Source organism: Hirundo rustica, chromosome 18, assembly GCF_015227805.2.
Source record: "Hirundo rustica isolate bHirRus1 chromosome 18, bHirRus1.pri.v3, whole genome shotgun sequence".
In the NCBI taxonomy this organism is placed as follows: domain Eukaryota; kingdom Metazoa; phylum Chordata; class Aves; order Passeriformes; family Hirundinidae; genus Hirundo; species Hirundo rustica.
The window spans coordinates 4,319,045-4,341,860 of NC_053467.1; the positions used below are offsets into that span (position 1 = coordinate 4,319,045).

Below are 22,816 nucleotides of genomic sequence, written 5' to 3' on the forward strand. Positions count from 1 at the left end.
TGATTCGCAGAGACTTGAGGGAAGCAGGAACTCGAGTACAAACAAGCCAGGAGTAGGGCTGGCTTTGTCCTATACTCAGCCTTGGTGTGAACTGCCCACAGCATGAAGGAGGTTTGGGACGCTTCCCTCAGTGGGGCAAGGCGGGGATGGGGAGCCCGAAGCGAGGGAAGAGTTGCGGCTGTAGAGACATTTCTAATCAGGCTCTAGCACGGACACCCCCGAGTCAGGCGGTGTGAGGGGCAGCCCCATGGCGGGGGGCCTTCCAAGCCAGGTCTGCGCGGCGCAGAGCCCGTCACGATGGCAACGGGGTCCTTCTCTGAGCGCGGCGCACAACATGGCGGCGCCCCTGCTGAGCGCGGCGCTGCGCGGAGCCCGCGGCGGGCGGAGCTTCGGCACGGCCGGTGAGAGACGGGAGAACCGGGGGAGCCCCGAAACCCGCCGGGGAAGTGGGGGCGAAGGGCAGGGTGCTCTCGGACGGCTGCGTCCCGAACGCCAGGCCTTGTCAATAGTGATGTCCTCCAGAGTTCAATACTGCGCCCAGTGTTGGTTAATTTGTTCCTCAATGACTTGGATGAGGGGTCGATGCCTCCTCAGCAAGTTCGCTGATGGCACAAAGCTGGGAGGGGTGGCCGATAGCCCAGAGTGCTGTGAGCCCTTCAGAGGGACCTGGACAGGCCTGGGAGAAGGGCAGAGAGGAACTGTCTGAAGTTCAGCAAAGGCAAGTGCAGGGTCCTTCACCTGCGGGGGAACAACCCCAGCACCAGCACAGGCTGGGATTGACCGGCTGGAAAAGGGGAAGGAGCTGGGGGTCCTGGTGGACAATGAGCTGTCCGTGACCAGCACTGTGCCCCAGGGGATGAGAAGGGCACTGGTGTCCCGGGGTGCATTTAGAAGAGCATTTCCAGCAGGTCAGGAGTGATGCTGCCCCTCTGCTCAGCCCCAAGGCCTCCCCTGGAGCAGTGTCCAGTTCTGGGCTCCTCGGGATGAGAGACACGGAGCTCCTGGAGGGGGTCCCGTGGAGGGCCACAAGTATGATCTGGGGATGGGAGCATCTCTGTCCTGGAGAAAGGCTGAGGGTGCTGGGGCTGGGAGGGGCCCTCATCCCTTTCTGTCCCTGTCTGCAGGGAAGGGGCAGAGCAGGGCCCAGGCTCTGCTCCAGGGGGCCCAGCAATGGCACCAGAGGCCACGGACAGGAAGTGATGCCCAGGAAATTCCACCTGGACATGAGGCAGAACTTCTTCCCTGTGCAGTGCCCAAGCCCTGAACAGATTGTCCAGAGAAGGTGTGGAGTCTCCCACTGGAGATGTTCCAGAGCCGTCTGGACACAGTCCTGTGCCCTGGGCTCTGGGATCAGGGAGCAGGGAGGTGGGATCAGATGACTCTGGTCCCTTCCAGCCTCACCCATCCCATGACTTCCTGAACGTGGCTGCGGAAGGTGGGGATGGCTCTGGTGGCGTCTGTGCTCTGCCCGTCCCAGAGCAGATTTAGGGAGGCTGCAATCTTTCCGTCCCAGACTCGTTTCTGTCCCTCTGAACCCCCTGGGATCTGTGTTCCCCTCCAGCCGTGCTCTGGAAGAGGGCAGCCCCGCTGGGGCCGATGCCCAATGAGGCCGTGGACGTCGGGAAGCTGGAGGTGCTGGAGAAGTACCGGAGCTTCACGCGGTACTTGCGGCAGGCGGAGCGGGAGAGCCGCACACCGCGCTGGTGGAACACCTACCACAAGCACACCAACCCCCCCACAGGTACCGCGCTGGGAGCACGGCTTTGTCCCCAAAGCAGCGGTGAGGTGCTCTGGCACAGGCTCAGCCCTTTCCCGTGGACGAGTCTGCGGAGTGCAGGTGTCTCCGGGGAAAAGGGGTGGCAGTTTTCCAGAGGGAGGGAGGCTGGCCAGGACCTGCCGAAAGACACAGAGCAAAGAAGGAATTGCTTGGAGCCCCAGTGGTGCCACAGAGAGCACACAAGGAGCCAGAGGTTCGGGCCTGCAGCAGATAACACAGCTGGGCTGCTCAGCAGGCGGCAGAGCTGGGAATGGGAGGGCCGTGAGCTGGGGAAGGAGGCAGAGGGGACAGGATCAAGTCCTGATTGTCCTTTCAAGTGTTCTCTAGTGGGAGGTGTCCTTGTCCATGGCAGGGGTTGGAAGTGGATGGTCTTCAACGCCCCTCCCAACCCAAACCCTCCTTTGATCCTGATCTCTGGAAGTCTCTGTCTCATGCTCTCAGACGTTTTGCAGAGGTTTGTGTTTGGGTGCTCTGGGTGCTCACGTTTCACCCCCTCTCTTTCCACCCCTCTCTGAAGAGCCCCCGACAGACATCGGCCTGCCACGGGAGAAGCTGTCATGGGCAAAGGAGGTCAAGGAGAGAAAGAGGATCCTGAGGGAGAACCACCAGAATGCTGAGATGGAACGAGCGGCGCGGCTCCGGACTGGTCAGTGCCCCAGCACCCCCCTTCCTGCTCCAGCTGCTCTGGGTGTCCAGCTGCTGCCTCTGCATCCTCCCTCTCTCCTTGCAGTGCTCATTCCCCTTGACGACGTCAGGGCTGAGTGGGAGAGGACCAGCGGGCCGTTCCACAAGCAGCGCGTGGCCGAGCACTGCGGGGTGTTCCGGGACCTGTTCAAGGGGGCCACCTTCACCCCCTGGGTCGCCCTGAGGGTGCAGTACAGCCAGGAGGGCGAGCACCTCGTGCCAGTCTACTATGGGAACATGGTGACTCCGTCAGAGGTGCGTGAGGGGAGCTGGGAACAACCTGGAGCCCCTGGAAAACCTTTTTCTGCCGGGGGCTTCCAACGGGCATGGTTGATTCCAGGGGAGACCTTTTACAAGGGTGTTTCCTCTGTCCCGAGGGATACTGTTTTATAGATGTGATAGGGACAGAGATTGTAGGTTGTCTGTCAGGAGGCTGATGGTTATTTATGCCCTGGAGCTCTCCAGGTGGATTTCTCAGTGGCCTGGAGTGCCCAGTCTGTGGTTGTGTCCAAGCCTTGCCCAGACACAGTTCACAGAAGCTGTTGTGTGAATGATTTATATTCTCTTTATGTTGCTCTTTTAGGCTTCCAGTCCCCCTGCAGTGTCGTACGAGGCAGACAAAGGCTCCCTCTGGACCTTGTTGCTCACAAATCCAGGTGAGCAGTGAGTTCTTTAAAGGAACATATTTAAACTGGGTTGTTTCACTCAGCTTTTGGCTAACTCCTGATTCTTTTGGCTAACTCCTGATTCTTTTGGCTGCACAGGTATGATGAACAGTGGAAGGGTTCAAGGCCAGTTTTGAGCAACCTGGTCTGGTGAAAAGTGTCCCTGCCCTTGGCAGGGGTAGGATGAGATAAGTTTTAAGGTCCCTTGCAGCCCAAACTGTTCTGTGATTCTATATCTGTTAGACTGGGACATATTACATATGGAGGAAAGATTGCAGCCTCCCTAAATCTGTAGCAGTTGAGAGAGGGGACAGTGACACAACAGGACCTGTGTCACACTGTAGAGGAAATAATTGCCTGGCTCCCATCTTCGTTTACCTCCAAACTCCTCTTCCTTGGCAGTCTGCCTGGAAGGCAGCTTTGCTGACACTGTTCACCCTGAGGGACCAAGACACAGTGAAGAGATGCAGCTGCCCAAGAAGATTTCAAGAATCTTGGAATTAGATCTGCAGAGTTCTTTGCTCCTTATATTAAACTCTGTCCTAGAGGAATGAGTTCCTTTTCTGCTAGGGAAGGAATGGTGGGAGGTCTTGAGCTGCTCCCTCTGGTCAAAGCAGGTCTGAGCATTCTCACTTTGGGGTCGGTGCTGGCACCAGGGTGTCCCTAAGTCACTTTTCTCTGTTGTGTGTTGGCAGATGGACATTTGAGGGATGCAGACTCGGAGTACCTCCACTGGCTGGTGTGAGTATATCAGAGCCATGTGCTCTGTGCTTGTGGACTGGGCAGAAACTCCTCTAACAGCTCAGAATCCATGGCTTTTCCTGGTGCTCCTGCCATTAGCTCCTTTAGCCCTGTGTTCTGGGTCCTGCTGAGGATGCAGGAGTTCCAGATGTTGCTGTTGTTCAGCATTCCGGTCACTGGGTGGGATTTTTCCTGTGGTGAAAGCAATCTCTACTATCTGTTCCCTTATCAAATGGGGCAGAAATCACATCACAGCATGGCAGAGTGATTTGCAGCGCTGGATGAATCTGCTGGAGGGAAATGAGTGTAAATGTGTTTGTCTCCAGGACCAACATCCCAGGCAGTGACATCGAAGCTGGTAAGGAGATGTGCCATTACCTGCCCCCCTTCCCTGCCATGGGGACAGGCTATCACCGCTTCATCTTCCTGCTCTTCAAGCAACACCGTCCCATCGACTTCAGCCAGGACGCTCGGCCGACGCCGTGGTAATTTCTCTGCTCACGTGCTGGGCTTGGCTGCAGCTGCTTGTGGGGTTCATGTGCCTGTCTTTGCAGTAGAGGAGCAGCTCCTCTCACTCTGCAGAGTTCTCCAGGGCTGCTCTGGGTTTGTGTGTCCTCTGCAGCCACAATCGCAGCACTGCAGTGTCCTGTTGTTACAGAACAGGCTGTTAGAGGGTGGTTTGTCCTGCCCAGGAATGTGTACAGAGCTCGAGACACTGGGAAATTTCCTTTTAGTGGCTTCCTTTTCCGCCTCTTTCATACGCCCTGGGGTGATGTGGAGCAGGGTACTGCTGCAAAGAGGGGTTCACCTGGTACTTGTGTCTTGTTTCCAGCTACAGCCTGAAGATGAGAACCTTTAGCACATTTGACTTCTACAGAAAGCATAAGGACGCCATGACCCCGGCAGGGCTGGCATTTTTCCAGTGTCAGTGGGACAGTTCTGTCACTTCCACCTTCCATCAGCTGCTCAGTAAGGAATGGGGATGCTGGAGGGGGTCTGTGGGTGGGACATGGCCCTGTGGCTGCAGGCTCTCACTTGGTCTTGGCACTTGTCCAGGATCAGCACAGACTAAGCCCTTCCTGAGCCATCCTCCTCCAAACTCACAGCAGCCTGAAGGAACAACCCCTAATCCTTGGATGAGGATTTTAAAATAACTCCAAGGGCGTGTTTGAGCAGCCCCTGTCCCGTGTGGGTGGAGGGGGGTGTGTGGTTCAGATGTGAGCCCTCCTGCTGACCCTGTCACTCCCTTGCAGACATGAGGGAGCCCGTGTTCGAGTTCGTGCGGCCGCCCACCTACCACCCTCCCCAGGTGAAGTTCCCTCGCCACCAGCCCCTGAGGTACCTGGACAGGTACCGAGACACAGAGGAGCCCACCTATGGCATTTACTAGGAGCTGTCCCCCTCTCTGTCCGTGGGATGCTGGCTCCTGGATTTCCTGTGCTCCCCTCAGTGCCTCAGGAGGGAAATGACAAAGTCTCAGCCCCTCAGCTCCCGGTTCCACGGTGCTGGGAGCCGGCATTGGGTGCTCACAGGGCTGGCAGCTGCGTGGTCAAGAGGCTGCTTAACAAGAACATTCAAAGTGAATCCGTAGCTAGGCTGAGACCTTGCTCCTGATTGTGCAGCAGAGCTGAGCAGTGGCTGGCAGGTTGCATCTCCCCAGAGATGCTCTGCCTTGCTTCCCTGCAAGGATCACAGTTCTCCTCTTGCCTGTTTATGGAACAAACAGAGCCAGATCAGCCTGGATTTCCTCTTCTCACAGTGCTGTGGTTCAGGACTGTGTCAGATTTTATTTGTGCAGTCCTCCTGGAGAGATGAGTCCGATTAAACACTCTCAGCAGTACTGGCAGAGCTGTCTTTATTGGGAAGAGCCAGTTGGCAGAGAGCTGTGAAGCTCAGCAGGGTGCAGGGGAGATGGGCAGCCCTTCACTGGCCAGAGTCATTTCCCTTCTTGGATGTCGTAGTTCGGGAAGAGTGTGGCTGCACAGGTGGTAGACCTGCACACGGTCAGTGTTTGTGGAGGTGGCTTCAGCTACCCAAGCACATGGACCTCAGTGGCCTTCCCCTCTCTCCCTGGACCTGGTGTGGGCAGGTGGAGCAGAAGCAGAGCTGCTTCTGGTGGTGGCCTGGCACTGCTGCTGCTGGTCCTGTTCCCAGGCCTTGGAGAGCCTCTGCTCTCTGCTGTGCTCCACTGTGTATCTCCTGTTCACAGGGACCCCCAAATACCAACATGTTCCTGCTGCTGCAGTACAGCTGCCTCTTCCCAGCTCTGGTTCCCTGTGCCTTTTTCTGAGGTTCTTTCTACCAGGAAATTGGAGCCTTCAGCAAAGAGCTGAGATAGGGCTGAAGTGCCCCGCTGCTGCCTGTGCTCAGGGCTGTTACCAGTTACCCCAGAGCTCCCTGAACTCCCCTCCCAGCCTGAAGGGTTCTGGGGTGTGCTTTAAGGTGGGGTGAGTGTAGTGGGGAGGTGCCCACAATGGGGACACAGGTTCCAGGCAGGCACACAGCTCGTGTTACATCTCTCTGGGCTTTAAATATTTGGCCAGAATTGACAGATGCAGCCCAAAGGAATGTTTTGGAGCTGGAGCTTGCTGGGACATGCAGGGAGTTGTGCCATATCCCAGGTCCTCTCCTGTGGTCAGGGGCATGGCTCTGAGCCTGCCTGTGGCATGGAAGCTGGTGTGGATGATCCACCAGAGACCTTCTCCCTGCTTGCCCTCACCTGTGCAGGTGGAAGGGAAGCTGCTCCTGAGGGGAGGCTGCAGAGCTGCTGAAAAACAAGGCCATGCCAGCAGCGTCAGTGGCATGGGAATGTGTGCCAGATAGCACGAGGGCCTGGTTCAGAGATAAGGCTTGGGCTGGGAAAACAACTGTGTGACAACGAGGTGAAGGGTTACAGTGCACAGGCACAGCACTGGCCTCCGGGCAGGAGACTCCACCTGCCACCTGAGCAGGGACAGGTGGCCCAGGTGGCATCTTTATTGTGTTCCAGGGTGCTGATGTGCCCAGGTGTTGCAAGGAAGTTCGTAGGAAAAGGTGTGGTGGGTGTGCATGGGGACATGGCAAACAGCAGGATCTGTGGTTTAAAAGATGCAAGGAGAGAACGTGGTGCTGTGTCACAGCCTTGCACTGCACAGGGAGGTGACGTGTGGCTGCAGCAGCAGTGGGTGCCTCTGCTGGTTCCCAGGAGCTCTGTACAGAGGTCTCTGTGCCAGGGGGGACTGCCACCCTGGCAGAGCTGAGGATGCCTGGAAGTTCCCTCAAAGGGCAATAAAGGAGTGAAAATACAATTGCACATCGATGTGTGCCCGGGAAACGTGTTCATGGAAACACACATGGCTCCGATCCCCGTCAGCCCCTGTCACTGCAGCATTCCATCCTCTCCGGGGTCACCCACTGTGCTTCACAGCCCTCCCTCTCCACGGGGGAACAGCTCCAGCCCTCCCTATCGTCTCGTCTCCGTGGCCTGCGGCAGCCGCCGGGTGTTCCTTTAGAATCGCGCCTGGCCGGGAGCCCTGCCCCGCCTCCGGGCACGGCGTCACCACCTCTTCCTCCGCGCTCCTGAGTTTCTATTTCCCCGGCTTCTCGCCGCGATCTCCGGCACAGGCAGGATGGCATCACCCATCTCGCAGAAGCTGGAGGAGAAGCTGGTGTGCTCCATTTGCCTGGAGCTGTTCCAGGTGCCCGTGACCTTGCCCTGCGGCCACAACTTCTGCAAGCGCTGCATCAGCGACCACTGGGACAAACAGAAGCAGGCGCCCGCCGGGAGCGACGCGAGCTACACCTGCCCCGAGTGCCGCAGGGGCTTCGAGCGGTGCCCGGAGCTGGAGAAGAATGTCACCCTGTGCAGCGTGGTGGAGCTGGCACGGGACGGTGACGCGGGGGGCTCGGCCACGGGCCGGTGCGAGGTGACCCCCGCCGAGTTGTGCCGGCAGCACGGGCGGCCGCTGGAGCTGTACTGCGAGGACGAGCGGCGCTGCATCTGCTGCATCTGCACCGTCCGGGACTGCCAGCGGCACCGGCGGGTGCTCTTCGAGGAGGAACGAGCCAAAAAGCAGGTGGGTGACGGGGCCGGGGTGATGGGAGAACAGGGGGTGTTGTGACAGCTCAGGCACGCCCGACATCCACCTCCGCTGCCCCGTGTCCTGCTGCTGGGACGTGATGTCCCACTGTGTGCCAGACTGCCCAGCATCAGCTGGATATGGGGCTGGCCAGGGAGATGCCACCAGTCCTCAGCCGCTCCTTGAGAACCGAGTGTTGTCAGGAGCAGAAGCGAGCTGGGTAAATCCAGCAGCATGAGAGGAACAGCGCCATATGTCTTTGTTACCCTCTGATCTGGAGGGAACAGCCAAAAAAGGGGTGAAAGGCAGCACAAAAAAATCACTTCTTTGTTATCCTGACACAGAGTCCCCTTCCCAAGCTGCCTCCTTCCCTGCTAGCCTTGTCCTGCAGCCCTGAGAGGGTCCTGGGGGCCGCGTGGGCAGCACTGGGCTGTTCCATGGGATGTGCAACTGGACACAACTGGGAGAGATGACTGGGTATGAAACTCAGTGCTCTGGGCTTGTTGAGTGTGTTCAGTCATAGGTCGAACTCGATGATCTTGGAGGTCTTTTCCAACTATAATGATTCTATGTTGGTGCCTCCCTTCACAGACCTTTTTGAAAGAATCCTTGGAAAAAGCCCAGGAGGAATCGGAGAGGATTGAGCTGGCAATGAAGGAGCTGGAGGTGCAAACACAGAGCATCAAGGTAACGCTGCAGCCTCCCTGTGCTGGCCTGTGGGTGGGAGCACACTGGTTCTCATGGCTCTTCCTGCCCAGGACTGCTCTGAGGAGTTCATAGCTGGGATTCGGAGCAAATTCACCCACCTGAAGAAAGCTCTGGAGGATTTCCAGGGTCAGACAGTGGCCAGGATTGAACAAGAGCAGGGGGCGGCACTGGAGCATGTGGACAAGAACTGGAACCTGTGGAAGGACCGCCTGGATGTCCTTGGGCAGCACAGGGAGAGGGCTCAGAGCCTGCTGGCCTGCCCTGACCACAGGACCTTCCTCCAGGTACCATTGGCGCTGTGTCCTTCCGTTTGCTTGGGCCTGCACCCTTTTGTTGACAGCAGAATCACGTTCAACCCATTCCCACTGGGAATGCATCCTCAGTTTGGCTCAGGGATGTGATGGGGCTATGGGGAAGAGCTGGTTTTTGGGTGTCCCTGAAAAGCTGTGTGGGCAATGCTGGGATGCCCCTGTTGCCCATTGGGGAGACACGGTGAGTGCAAATGGGTTTGCCCAGTCCTCCCCAGGCTGGTGCACAGTGTCTGTGTGTCTGTCTGCAGGAATTCCCCCTGCTCCCCCCTCTGGAGAGCCCAGAGGCGCTGGAGCCCGTGGAGTTTGATGTGGCTGCTGTGATCAAGCCCATCTCTGAGATCCTCACCAGCATCTCCAGGCTCCTGCTGGAGGACCTGCCTGCCTCTGTGACCCCCAAAGCCCCAGACTCTGCTGGCCAAGGTAACCCTCTTACTCTCAGGGGCACTTTGAAGTGCTCTGAGCCATGCTGAAGATGAACCTGGCCTGTGTCACTGCTGGGGACACAGCTGCTGGGCACAGGGGTTTGGGATGGGACACACAATTACTGTTCAGCAGACGAAGTGGGATGAGCTGGGGGCCTCCCTGTGGCTCCTTGCTGGGAATGCTGAACCATGGTGGCACATCCCTGCTCCCAGGTTTGGATACAATGGAGTTCCTTGTCCTTCTCCTTTTCTTCTTCTTCCCATGAAGCCAGGAGGAAAGAAGTTTTTGGGTGGAATTACTCAAAATGCCTGTTCCCATCCTCCACAGGCCCAGTGCATCCCCAGGAGCTGGCAGTGAAGGCTGTGGCTCCTCTCCCCAGGTGCCAGCTCCGAGCTGAGCTTCTGAAGGGTAAGAAGCACACAGGGCCTGGAGGGACAGCACCTCACTGAGGTCCCCAGCAGGAATAGATGTCACCAAGCCAGGTTCCTTCTCAGGAGGAAGGCGGTTGTGGCTGCAGGGGCTCCTTCCCTGGTTCTTCCAGTGTATCTCTCTAAATGCAGAGAAGCGTGGTGTAGGGACAGGGTGGATGGGCTGGGATGGGAAAGGACTCTTTAGGGAGATTAGCAGCACCAGGAAGTGCTTTCCCATGGAACTGAGGCTGTCTGGTATTGGATCAGTCACTGCCCAGCATGGCATAGCCCCAGTCCGGGGCCCTGCCTGCAGTCATTGCTCTCTATCCAGTGATATGGCCTTAGCATTCCTAGCTACAGTCCTTCATGTCTCCTTTCCTCCCCAGGCCCATCCCTCTCCTGGTTTTAGGAAATCCCTCTGTGCTCCTCTTCCCACCTCCTCCCTGTTGGGAAGAGGGTTGGGTAACGTTCAGGCCGTGTTGGACATGTCATTCTTGCCAAGGAGGGAATTGCTGCCTGTGGGACCTGTAGGAATACCTTCCATCAGGCCCCACAGAACATTCTTAGGGTTATTAATAGGAAGCCTCTGTTATTTATGGGCAGCAGGCAGAAACCCAGCCAGCTGCCAGGTGTTGGGGGAGGAAGGTGGGGTGCTGGTGGTCAGTGAATGCCTACGGCAGGAGCTATCACAGCCCATGCAGAGGAGAGTAACTCCCTACAATACCATATTTTCTCACTTAACACGTGGTTTTCTCCCCCTCTCGCAACCCACACTGGTATCTTCTGCTCTTAAAACCAAGCACATCCCTGCCAAAATGGCCACAGAGCCATTGTGGTCACAACGGCCACTCATTGGTTGTGCGCTGGGTTGTGCAAGGGCTGAGCAAAGCATCGTGTCTCAGTGCCTCAATAGCTATTTCTGGGCATTTCCATTCCCTCTAGGGCAGGTACTGCATCCACCCCACTCCCCTTCCCCTTCAAACAACGTTCCCTTCCATTTTGGGAGGCAGCCCCGCAGAATTTAAACCCCACCACTGCTGGGAGGCCATAAATGTCTGATGAAGCATTTCAGCCCCATGCATGCCCTTGCTCTCCCCAGACCACCGCAACCTGACCTTCGATCCCGAGACAGCCAACAAGTACCTGAAGCTGTCGAAAGGAGCCCGGAAAGCCAAGCACAGTCCCGGCGCCGTCCACGGGCAGGAGCAGGGCCCCCGCTTCAAGCCCTGGCAGGTGCTGTGCACGCAGAGCTACGGCCCTGGCCACCACTACTGGGAGGTGAACATCTCCAGCCACTCCATCATCCTGGGGGTCACCTACCGGGGGCTCCCCTGGGAGCAGCAGCAGGGCCACAGGTTCAACATCGGGCTGGACGGGGGCTCGTGGGGGCTGCAGGTGCGGGAGGATTGTTACCTGGCCTGGCACAAGGGCCAGGCCCAGAAAATCCGGGAGCAGCTCTATGAGAACCTGGGGGTCAGCCTGGATTATGGCAAGGGGCTCCTCTCCTTCTACGGCCTCGGGGAGAGGACGAAGCTCATCCACTCCTTCCACGGCATCTTCACTGAGCCCCTGTACCCTGTGTTTTGGCTGTGTGAGGGGCGAGTGGTGACGCTGTGCCAGAGGGACTGAGCCAGAGCCACCACACTGAGCCATAGCCAGGCTGGCAAGTCCCGGGCTGGTGCCATAGTGGAGCTGCAGCTGAGGCTGCCGTGGTACAGTGGGACCTCGGTGCTGAGGCACGTGTGGAGTGCAGTGCTTTAACAAGAGCTGATGAGAACAGACGTGTAAATTAACCTGTTTGATTTGCATATGCCAATATCACACTAGCGACGCATGGCAGGGCTGGAGCTCTCCGTGGGAGCAGACAGAGCAAGGGAAGGGGGGATAAGGAAGGTGAAATAGAAGAGATTTTCCTCTTTCTTCTATCCCTGCCAAACTTCCCAAACTTGGGGAAGGTTTGGGATGAGGGGAACCCCTGAGGGAGGTGCTGCTACCACAGAGTGCTCTGAAACAATTGGGAGGGATCCCTGTGCTCACATGCAGGCAGGTCCTGCTCCCTCCACCGCCCCTTCTTGGTTTCCTCTTGCCATTCTCAGACCTGGCAGAGCAACTTCTCAGGGTCCTACGCTGCAGCTCTTCGTACAATGCTGCTTTTCCCAATAAAATTCTATTTTCTTACTGTTTTGACCGTTCTGCTGTTGGGAGATGTGGGACCCAGCAGCACTGGGGGTAGGGGGGAGCTGGGTACCCCTGCTCTCACAGCCATCCCTGCAGGGCCCCATCCTGCCCCTCCGTGTCCTGTGACCAACCCTTGGAGTGACAGCTGGCAGCAGAACCAGAAGGTGCTTTATTTACTGTAGCACTGTGATAAGGAAACCTGGTTTCCTACTGCTCTGCTCCAAGGTTAATTTGGCACAGAAGAAAATCTAAAGTTTTCCTTGATGTTTTTCCAAGGGTGAGACCGCAGGTCCGGTGTCTCCTCCTGCTCCTGTGGGAGTGCTGGTGAGGATTAACAGGGTGAAACTGGGCACTGGGTTCAAAGGTGCTAGGCATGTGAATGCCTGGGGAATGAATCACATCATTTCTTTTGGGGACAGAAAGCTTAAAAGGATCAATCCTCCTCTTCAAGAACAGATGTGATTTGTCTTGTGCTTCCTGCTTCACTCAACACCTCCCTGCTCCTCCCAGCCCTGTCCTTGGGTGAGGCCTTGGGCCAGCATGCACCTGGGAACTTATCCAAGTCCGAAAATTGTCTGTGTATCCTGCACAGAAGGGGTCCAGAGATCTCACGAGGCAGATCTTGACTCTAAAAGCACTTTGGGGTCTCCCATCCCTCTCAGGTGCCTGCCAGCTCCTGCCAGACCCCAGAGGAAAAGGGGACAGTGACTGAGCCAGGACCTGGGCACTGCAGCCCTTTGTGGCCGTGGGAAGAGCTGATGCGGGTCCATCGAGGGCTGGCAGGAAAACACCTGCACCTCTGCACCGAGGTGGGGTCAGGACCTTCCCTGTGGCCTCAGGGTGGGGAGCACCTGGGGAGCAGTGGAGGAGCAGCAGGTCCTAGAGGGGGAAGGAATGTTCGAGGGGAGCAGCAGATCCCTGTGAGAGGGATTGGAATGGGCTGGCAACAGCCTCCCCGGATGGGAAATGTGGGGAAGGTCAGCGGCTTCCCTTGGGAGCCGTAGAACACCGGGGAGGGTCCAGATCTCAGTGGGGCAGATCCTTTAGGAAGCGGCAGACCCTGGGTGGAGGGCAGCCCATCCTCAGCAGGGTGACATCCCCCGGGGCTGATCTCCCCGAAGGCAGCAGATGGGAGCAGATCCCATTTGGGATGAGACCCTTGCCAGGAGGGCGGGTGCCTGGGACGAGGTGCCGGGGTTGATGCCGTGGGGCAGCGCAGCAGCCCCCCCGGGCACCGCGAGGAGCGCAGCCCCGGCTGCGGTCCCGGAGAGGCGGAGCGGGCGGGCGGGGCGCGGCTGCCGCCCGCCTCCGCCGGGGCTGGGACCGGGGCCGGGGCCGGTCGGGGCGTTCAGGGATGGATGCTGCGCCCGGGAGCGCCCCGCCGTCCTCCGCCGCGGCGTTGCGGCTGGCGCTGGCGGCTCCGGGGCTGCCCGAGGGTCCCCTGGGCTGCCCCATCTGCCTGGACGTGCTGCGGGACCCGGTGACGGTGCCGTGCGGACACAACTTCTGCCAGAGCTGCTTGCAGGAGCTCCGCCAGCGGCCAGGCCCCCCCGACGGCAGCGGGGCGGGCGGGGCCGCCCGCTGCCCGCTGTGCCAGGAGCCCGTCCCCGCGGCCCTGCGGCTCTGCAAGAACCGCGCCCTGTGCGAGCTCCTGCCGCTGCTGGCGGCCGCCACCGGCGGCTCGTCCCCGTCGTCGCCGGCCGCCCCGTCCCCGATGGCCCCGGGAGCCGAGGAGGAGGACGCCGCGGGGGAGGAAGGAGCGGCGGTGCTGTGCGATGTGTGCCCGCCCGGGACCCGCGTGGCGGCGGAGCGGTCGTGCCTGGTGTGCCTGGCGTCCTTCTGCGGGGCGCACCTGGAGCCGCACCGGCGCGCCCCGGCTTTCCGCGCACACCGGCTGGTGGCCCCGCTGCGCCGGCTGGAGGAGGGGCTGTGCCCCCGCCACCTGCAGCCCCTCGACGGCTTCTGCCGCACCGAGCAGAGCTGTGTCTGCGCCCGCTGCCGCGCCCACGAGCATCGCGCCCACGACGTGGTGCCCCTCGAGCAGGAGCGAGAGCACAAGCAGGTGCGTCGGGTGGGCAGGGGCGCGGAGGACCCCGCGCGGGTGGGATCCTGGTGTAGGGGTGTGGTGGGTGGGATGAGGAGCGGCATCCCTCGGAGGGGTTCATGCGGCACCCGCGTCCCCTCGGGGAGCCCAGTCCGCACGTGGGGTGCGTGCAGGTGCAGCGCTGGTGGAATGCCACGCGGGGGGAATGCCGTACTCTCACCCCCCGGGGGATTCCACCCCAACATATGGACAGGGGGCTGCGCGGTCAGGGAACCCCTGGGGCTGGGGCAGGATGAGCAGATGGGGACGGGTATCGAGGCAGAGCCGCTGCCAGGGGCGTGGGGAGTTGGGGATCTTCCCGCTGCGGAGCCGAACTCGCAATCCCGTGGGTGTCGGGCTGGGGCGAGGCTGCCTGGGACACCCCACAGTGCCACCCCCGCGGTCCTGGGGCACCCGCCGTCTCCGTCTCGTTCCCACAGCTCAGCCGAGGCGGTTTTTCTGGCCGCGCTGGCAGCCGGCCCGGCCGCCGCTCCCGCTCCCCCAGCCTTTTGTATCCTGCCGTTTTGGCAGCGGGGGTTTTTCCATCACTCCCATTCCCAGATGTGACTGAGTCACCTCCTAAACTCACACCCACGAGCCTTCCCAGGAGCCGGGGCTCCAGTCCCAACGTGGTGCTGCCTTCCTGGGCACTGCTGCCTTAAAGATGTGGGGTCTCCGTGGGGCTGCAGGCAGAGGGGAACCCGTGAGGCTCACGGTGTGGTGGCATCTCGCATGGCCATGAGGCATTTGGAGACCTTGGGATAGTTTGCCTTTTCCAAGGAGGAGCCCATCCCCAAGTAACAGCCCCAGTCCAGCTCCCACTCCTGACGGGCTGCTAGGATTGCAGGACAACCCTTTTATCGGCATTATTAGTCATGAGGCGCCTTAAAATAGAAAGTGTGTGTAATCCCAGCCCCGAGGAGCTGTCAGACCTCGGCGGGCGCTGCTTAATGTCGCCTGCACGACCTCTGTGACTGCCCTCGGCCACCGCCCTCGCCCTGCAGGCTGGGATGGATGCACGGGGAAGGCACCGTACCTGCTCCCCGGGCACATGCACTGCAGGGAGCACAGCCAGGGGGCTGAGCATCAGCAGGGAGCTGTTGTGGCTCGGGAGTCCCCTCCTGGCTCCCGAGGGATCCGACCTCGTGATGGGCAATGGCTGAGCCAACAATAGCGTCTCAGGAAACGCCGTGTTCAGAAGGTGCTTCCTTTGCAGCCCGTGCTCCAGAGCTGGTTTGCTTCGCTCCTAAACAGAAACCTCCAGGGAACTCTGAGTTTCTGAGTGCTCCAGGCCTGCCTTTCAGCTTCTGCACCAAACCCAGGTGGATATTTCCCAGCCCTGGGTACTCACTAAGAGCACTCGCTTAGCTGTAATCACTGTCTGATGGGTTTGCTTTCAAATTCCTGTTTTGTTTGGTTTCTGCTGGGACCAGGGTGGAGAACATGGAGCTGGACATGACCCTTTCATTTTCCAGCTGAGTGAGAAGGGATGTTTGCAGGTTGGATATTGCAGGGAAGGAAAACAGGAAAACAACTCATGGTTCCCCTGGCATTCTTCACCCAAAGCCCGCTAGCGAGGTCACGGTCAGAGAGGGTCTGTGGCTGGAGCTTAGGGAGAGGCTGAATGTCCTATGGCTCCCACTGGGACCGGGGGTAAAGCTCAGTGTTTGTCCTTCACGTCTGCAGGCCCAACAAAGCAAATTCCTCAGCGATGTGGAGAACGAGCTGGAGGAGCTGGCAGTCACCATTGCCCAGGCCAAGAAGATGGTGGAGCTCATTAAGGTGACTCTGCAATGGCTTTGTTCTGTTAGTGCAGCTCTGCTGGGCTGAGGGTGGAGGAGAAGGGGCTGTAAGATTTTGGGGTGCGTGGGGTATAGAGATGCTGCTCACAGGAGCACCATGACACAACAGCAGAGATCCCTGAGGATTCTTTCTCCTCATCTCTGCTAACACTCACATCTCTGGTTGCTTTAGTTTCTAACACGGAAAAAGGAACAGGACAAGGGACATGCCTGGGCATCCTCTGGCTCTTGCACCTTCTCTGCCCAGGCTCATGGCAGGGTTGTCCCCTTTGGCCCTTGTGCAAACACATCACTTTCCACACCAAGTGTGGTGCAGCAGTAGGTGGCAGTGCCCAGCCAGGTCCCTTGACAGCTGTGCTGTGAAGTGATCTGAGTTCCTGGGTGAAGGGGGTGATGGAGTGTTGGGGGGATTCCACAGAGCTGAGAACTGGGTGCTGGGCAGGGCACAAGGGTGGTCCTCCTGCACCCTCCCCTGGGGGACCTGACCCCTCTCTCCTGCTCTCAGGGTGCTGCCACAAAGGAGAGGGAAAGGGTGGAGAAGCTCTTTGCAGAGGCCTCTCAGGTGCTGGTGACCTTCCAGAAGGAGGTGATGGGATTCATCGAGGATGGGGAGCGCTCCATGCTGGGGGAGGCCGAGGCTGATCTCCGCTGGAAGGAGGAGAGACGAGCCAAGCTGGCACAGTGCAAGCAAAACCTGGAGAACGTCCCCAGCACTGACACCATCTACTTCCTCCAGGTGGGATGGGGCAAGAAGGAGCTGACAATGTTGTGTTTTGGGGTTTTGTCCCACTTCCCATGGAGCTGGGGGCCAGGAACCCTGGGATGTGCAGGCTGCAGTGTCTCACTCCTGTTGGCACAGTCCTCTCCCCTCCCCTCTCACAGGGAGACCAGCCAGCCAAGATTTCCCCCTCCACTGTCCCCACCTCTGTCCTGTCTGTGACTCAGGAGAGGCTGATGTGCTGCCCAGAGTGGGTACCTTGGTGTGGGGGAGAGCGAGAGTTTGGGGTGCCCCACTGCCTCCTCCAGCGTCCCGGCCCTCCCTGACAGCCCAGCAAGAGGAGACATTTTAGGCAGGAGATGCTGCTCCATGTGAGGTGGGCATGGTCTGGGTCCGGCTTTGAAAGGGAGTGAAGAGAAGGTGCCAGGAACACGTGGCTGGGAAAGTGCTCTCCTCCCTTATGCTGTCCTTGGGCCAAGTCCTGAGAGCTGCCAGATCCCAAATCCTCCAGGGCCGGGTGGGGTTGTGGAACAAGAGACAGCTGACACTCTGTCTTTTCTGGCTCAGGAATTTCAGGCCTTGAAAGTAGCCATGGAAGAAAACCTCTCTCCACCTTTGAGCTTCCAGAAAGAGCTGAACTTCACTAAGTGCACCCAAGCCGTGGGAGCCGTGAAGGATGTGCTGTCCACTGCCTGCAAAAACCAGTGGAACCACTTGCAGGGGAAAGGAATTGACGGATTGAATTGCCAGGAGATGGAGGAAGGTTTGTGTTCACCCAGCCCCTCTGCCTGGATGGTTCCCTGTCCCTTTCCCTCTTCCCTGCGTGGGTGGGAGGTGGCTGCAGGCTCCATGGCCCCTGTGAGCTCTGGCCCCTGTCCTTCCAGCCCTGGAAGCTGCTCAGCACGGGTTCCCTGCACGTTGCACAATCCCCGTCTGGGTTTACGCCTCTTTGAGGTTTTGTGAATTTTTCCACAGAGACCGGAGACTGGAGAGGCAACAAACAGCCTGGGAGTTAGGCAGGGCCCTGTGGGAGGGGGCAAATGGCCAAAGTGGCTTCCTGTGAAAGGGGACTCTTCTTCCCAGGACAGACAATCCTCCTCACGGGGCAGGCTGTGGGCTCCCAAACATGCCAGGGTTAGAGAGGTGATGTGGCAGCTCTCTCTCACGCTGTCTCATTTAACCTGAGCTCTCTCCTTTCTCATTTTCTTGGATGCCCAGGGGAATTGCAGCTGGTTCCTTGCCCCGCTGCCCACCTTCTTGGGGTGACAAAAGTGGTGTCTGTCCTTTCCTGTGTGGGAGCCACTGGGGATGTGGAGGGGGAGTGGGGATGCTGGCTGGGGCTGTGACAGCTTGGTGCCATCAGGGGCAGGGGATGATGCTCCAGTAACCCCCTTGTTGGTGGTTTGGTTCCTCTGCTGATGCAAACCCTTCTGTCCCTGTCTCCACAGCACTGGCCGAATCCCGATTTCCAGACAAGTCAAACAATCCTGCCTGCCTGGAGAACCGTGATTATTTCCTGAAATGTAAGCAGGGGACTTTTGCTTTGGCGGTTGTTGCTAGGGCCCATCTTCCCTTTCCTCTCTCCCTCCCGCCTGCCCGGCAGCAAGGATCCAGCGGCTGCGGGAGCGCTGCCACCAGCAGAGGAAATAATTGCTTGGCTAACAGGGCAGCCTCCTGGCTCTCCTGACAACAGACATAGCCTGGTTAGGTGATGGGTTTTTTCCCTTCTCTGGGGTTCTGCTGGCCCAGCTGCCCCAGGGGGGCTGCAGGCGTCCTGTGTAATTCCTGCTGCCTTCCAGCCCTTGGCAAATTGGATCCTCTTTAAATTAGATCAGAGTTTGTGCATCTGCCTTGTTTGCTGCAGGACCCTGGGCTGGTGAGGGTTGTCTGCAGCAGCAGAATGATAGGGATCATGCAGTGGTGGAGCAGAGTGGGGCAGGAGAGGCTGAGGCTGGAGGGTGCAGGGCTGGTCTTGAGCTCCCACACCCCACCTGTGTGTCCCCAGTCTTACAGGGGATATGGGATCACCTACTGACACGTCCATAGGGGACAAGATTTGCCTCAGTGGCACAGAGCAGCAAAACCTGGGCTCAATGAGCGTGTGCCCTTCTGCTGTCAGGCTGGGGCACGCCATGGTTCAGACTGCAATGCAGTTGATAGTAATCCATGTCCAGGGCTGTTTCCTGGAAGAACTTCCTTGGGCATCCCCTCTGTTTGGGATCCATCAGTGGTTCTCACATGGCCCACGGTCCCACTTGCTGGGGGCTGCCTGTTTATAGCTGTGGCACACCCGGCTATTCTCTTTTCTTGGGGTCTCTCTCGACTGCATTTATCTGTGGTTGCCTGAAATACGCTTTTATGTGAGATTTTCTTACCACCAGTCTGTCAGGTGGATTCTCCGATGTCTGGTGTCACAGCTGAGCTCATCAAGCAGCCCCCCTGCTCTCTCCTCTGCCCAGTCACCTGTATTCATCTTGCTTATGGGAGCATCAGTTTTCAGCCTTTCATCCTCATTGCCTGAAATTTGCCATGGGGCTTAAAAGCAAGGGGACAGAGTGATGGGAAAGGTCAGAAAGGATCACGCTTATCACCAAAGGCTGGGGCGGGGAGGATTTCCTCGCATTTCCCTCTGCATGCTCACTTCTCCCTCTTGCCCCACGCAGTTGCCTTCATCATCGACCTGGACAGCGACACAGCCGACAAGTTCATCCAGCTGTTCGGCACCAAGGGGGCCAAGCGGGTGCTGTGCCCCATCCCCTACCCGGAGAGCCCCACCCGCTTCATCAACTGCGAGCAGGTGCTGGGTTTGAACCTCATGAACAGGGGCAACTACTACTGGGAGGTGGAGCTGATCGACGGCTGGGTCAGCATCGGGGTCATCGCCGAGGACTTCGACCCGCGGGAGGCCTACAACCACGGCCGCCTGGGCAGGAACGACAGGTCCTGCTGCCTGCAGTGGAACGGCCAGAACTACGTGGCCTGGTTCGGTGGCTTCGAGTGCACCGTCCAGCAGCCCTTTTTCCACACCATCGGCGTCTTCCTGGAGTATTCAGAAAAGGCTTTAACCTTCTACGGAGTCAAGGACTCCAAAATGACCTGCCTGCAGCAGCTCAAGGTCTCTCCTTCAGCCAAGGGGAAGCTTGACCCATTCCAGAACAAGATCAACCGGCAGTTTGCCTCTCTTTTCTCGTGCAAGCTGAAGCCGGCCTTTTTCCTGGAGAGCGTGGATGCCCACCTGCAGATCGGGCCGCTGAAGAAGGATTGCGTGTCGGTGCTGAAGCGCCGGTGACTGCCGGGGGAGAGGGGCACGGACAGACCCACAAAAGTCTCTCCTCTCCTGCAGGTTATTGCCACCTCTCTTTGGTAGCCCTGTCTGTCTGTGGCAGCCCTCTCTCCTTTCTGCGCTGTTGGGGACCCAGGGCTGGGTGAAGCCTCCTGATGGGCAGGGCTGGGGCCAGGATGGGGCTGGATCCGAGTGCCAGCTCTGCTGAGTGAGCCTGGGCGAGTCCCTGTGCTGCTCCCTGCCCTCGGCTTCCCTTTCTGGACATCAGGGACCGTGACAGCCTTTCTTGGTAAAGTGTGCTGCTCCGAAGTGCCACACGGATTTGGAGCTGTGCCTTGGCCACCTGCCCAGTCCCTCTCCTTTCACCTCTGCTTGCTCTGCCCCGGCAACTTGTACAGATGCTTTGTGCCTTATCTCAGGCTCTGTTGCTGATGCTTTTTTTAAGTGCTGCCTCACTGACACTTTCTGCATGCTCCTCACAAAGTGCCTTTGATGGAGCAAGCCCTGGGTGGACCAGGTGAACCCCCAAGGCAGACGTGGTCGCTTCCCTAGTGCCACATCGCTGCTGTGCCCTGGCATGGGAGAGATGGTGCTCTGGGGAGAGGGACGTGGAGGAGCCTGGCTGGGTGCTGGGGTGTTGCTGGGGTGATGCAGCACCTCTCCTTGCAGGGCTGCCCACCCATTAGTGCTGCAAATGTGAAACAAGGATCTCTGCCCAGCTGTGAAAGGGAGAAACCTCCTGTCGAGAAGCAGCACCACTGAACTGAAAATCTGCCCCTTAGCTTAGAGATTTTTAAGTGACAGAGGTGCTGTGAATATGTCCCAGAGATAAATGGTCTGGTTCTAGGGACAGCCGTGAGTGCCTCGATAAAGGTGCAGCATCAGTCAGCTACTAAATGACCCTTTAGACTCTGGGAATAAGTAACAATTAACAAAAACTACTCTCAAGCGAGAGGGAACACTGTTTCCTTCAGGAAAGGTGGAAACTCGAGGCTGAGAGGCAAAACTGCCAGTTCACATGTCCCGAGGGAGCTTTTTCAGAAGGAAAACACAGAAATACTGCCTGTGAGGTCGGCACAGAGCAGCCCCTGTCTCAGCACAGCGTGCCTTTCCACAAGTTTATTTTTTCTGGGGTCATTTTGCTACCTACCTCCCAAAGCTTGCTTTACAGAACCGTGGTGCTGTGTAATGTACACCTGGAGAGAAAATACAGAGGGTCAGGTCCTTCACTGGCAGGAGTGAGTCAGGGATGATGCAACAACCATCAACGAGGATAATAAACAGCCCATTTAGCTAAATATATGAGATATATATATATATATTTTTCCCCCAACGGATAAGCTGGAAATCATAGTGCTGTATTCAAGTGGAGCCAAGGGAAAAATGTGAACATGAGTCAAAGGCACGCACAAAGCCGGGAGGTTTGAAGTTAAAGCCACGTTTACATGCTGAGGCTCAAAGAGCTCCTTTACTGTGACTCCTTCGCCAGTGCTGCCAATTTCTGCTGGTGCAGAAAGAGCTGCCAGTGCCCTGAAAATTAGGATATTTGACTGGATGAAGGGTCTGAACGCAGCCACCCCTTCTTCGGGGCAAGGCTGGTGAGTGAGTTTGGGAAGGGACTTGCTGGCATCTGTCTGCAAATTTCTTCTCTTCCTCCTCCTTCTCCTCCTCCTCCCCTGCACGAGGTGACTCCTAAACTGCTGCGAGCAGTGGGAAAAGGAGCAGTAGGGCTTCCAGAGTGAAATCTTCAGCTGAAATCTTGGCCTTTCCTGGCTGGTGGGAATGCTGCCCAGACTTCTGTCCGGATGGGAATTCATTCCCTGCATCCTGAGCTCCAAACCCTCTTTGTTTGGCTGGCGCCAGCGGCCCCTGCAGAGCTCAGCCCTTGCACGAGATGTCAGCAGTGACAGAGAGCAGGCGTCGCTGCTGCTCTGTGCACACGGGGGGAATGTGGTGTCAGGAATTCCTGATGGAATGAGAAAGTTAGAGCTGTGCCACAGCCCGTGCGTGGTCACATCCTGGGAGGACGAGGAAGGGAAGGAACCTTCATCTCTGCAGGAAGAGCTCTCCCATGTGGGCCCACATCTGCGCCCTAAATCTCATTTATTCAGGCTAAATTCCCACAGTTTGCAGCAAGGAGTTTTGCCAGAGTAAACACAGCAGATCTGGGTCTTTGCCCTGTTTCATTTCGCCGTGGGCAGATTGATTGCTCCAAGGGGAAACCCGCGCTGGAGAGCACGCGTCCCACCCTTCTCCACTTTCCCAATGCACAGACACAAACCTCTGACCTCCTTCAGGGCGTGGGAGGCTCACAGGGATCCTCTCTTTCCACCCTGCCACCACGTGGGAGCAGCTCAGGAGGCCGCTGGGGTGTCTGGGCATGGTGTGTGGTTGTGCCACTGCTTTGGGTGGATTCGTGGATGCAGCTCCACGGAGCATTTGAGGGGCTCCTGTGGATGTGCCACAGTTGGGGAGCGCTGCCCAGCCCTCTTTTTGCTGCTGCTTGCTTTTATCCTGGTTGGGAGTGCTAAAACCCCTCCTGGTTTAGGGATGTTTGACAATAGGAGCAATCCCCTTGGGTGCTGGGTCAGTGGTTGCTCTGTGCTGCCAGTTATTTGGGCTGTAAACTGGAACAATCAGGGAACGTGCACTGTGCCAGCTCTGGATCCCCAATTTTGCTGTAAACAAAGGGTTAAATGCGGGGTGAGATGAGATGAATCGATAGCACTTGGTAATTTAAACAACCTTTTCTTGTTGCCTTGGGTTATTTCTGCTGTCACAGAGTGTTCCTCTTTTTAATTAGGAGTTTTTAAATACAGTAACTGTAGGGTGTTTTACAATGTGTGAAAAAACTGTAACAGAATAATATAATGGTGTTAGAGATTATGATTTGACCATTAAATATGATACAGTCATTGCCCTGGGTTGTCTTTCCTTTAAATACCAAACCATTTGAGTTGTCCCATTATCTCGCG

The 22,816-nt window shown here is 57.9% G+C and overlaps 2 protein-coding genes across 2 annotated transcripts; both read left to right on the plus strand.

The window, feature by feature from the left end:
* Positions 1–322: 322 nt before the first annotated feature.
* On the plus strand, positions 323–5,707 carry MRPL38 (mitochondrial ribosomal protein L38). Its single transcript, XM_040082060.2, has 9 exons — positions 323–401; positions 1,562–1,741; positions 2,295–2,423; positions 2,508–2,716; positions 3,045–3,117; positions 3,822–3,867; positions 4,194–4,352; positions 4,700–4,836; positions 5,121–5,707. Exons 1-9 carry the CDS (start codon positions 335–337, stop codon positions 5,255–5,257), a joined length of 1,137 nt encoding a protein of 378 aa, XP_039937994.1. The 5' UTR covers positions 323–334; the 3' UTR covers positions 5,258–5,707.
* A 1,675-nt stretch (positions 5,708–7,382) lies between these two features.
* On the plus strand, positions 7,383–22,756 carry LOC120761121 (uncharacterized). Its single transcript, XM_040082024.2, has 12 exons — positions 7,383–7,922; positions 8,517–8,612; positions 8,684–8,917; positions 9,193–9,364; positions 9,635–9,775; positions 10,877–11,404; positions 13,170–14,017; positions 15,725–15,820; positions 16,346–16,576; positions 17,126–17,321; positions 18,007–18,081; positions 19,222–22,756. The coding sequence occupies exons 1-12, from the start codon at positions 7,476–7,478 to the stop codon at positions 19,845–19,847; spliced, it is 3,690 nt and encodes a 1,229-aa protein (XP_039937958.1). The 5' UTR covers positions 7,383–7,475; the 3' UTR covers positions 19,848–22,756.
* Positions 22,757–22,816: the final 60 nt, after the last annotated feature.

What these genes read in the sequence shown, in the direction of transcription:
- MRPL38 (XM_040082060.2), top strand. Translation starts at nt 335, where the DNA reads ATGGCGGCGCCCCTGCTGAGCGCGGCGCTGCGCGGAGCCCGCGGCGGG. An exon ending in GCACACCAACCCCCCCACAG is followed by an intron (nt 1,742 to 2,294) that starts GTACCGCGCTGG and finishes CCCTCTCTGAAG; the next exon opens with AGCCCCCGACAGACATCGGC. An exon ending in ACATGGTGACTCCGTCAGAG is followed by an intron (nt 2,717 to 3,044) that starts GTGCGTGAGGGG and finishes TTGCTCTTTTAG; the next exon opens with GCTTCCAGTCCCCCTGCAGT.
- LOC120761121 (XM_040082024.2), top strand. Translation starts at nt 7,476, where the DNA reads ATGGCATCACCCATCTCGCAGAAGCTGGAGGAGAAGCTGGTGTGCTCC. An exon ending in AGGAACGAGCCAAAAAGCAG is followed by an intron (nt 7,923 to 8,516) that starts GTGGGTGACGGG and finishes CTCCCTTCACAG; the next exon opens with ACCTTTTTGAAAGAATCCTT. An exon ending in ACACCATCTACTTCCTCCAG is followed by an intron (nt 16,577 to 17,125) that starts GTGGGATGGGGC and finishes TTTCTGGCTCAG; the next exon opens with GAATTTCAGGCCTTGAAAGT.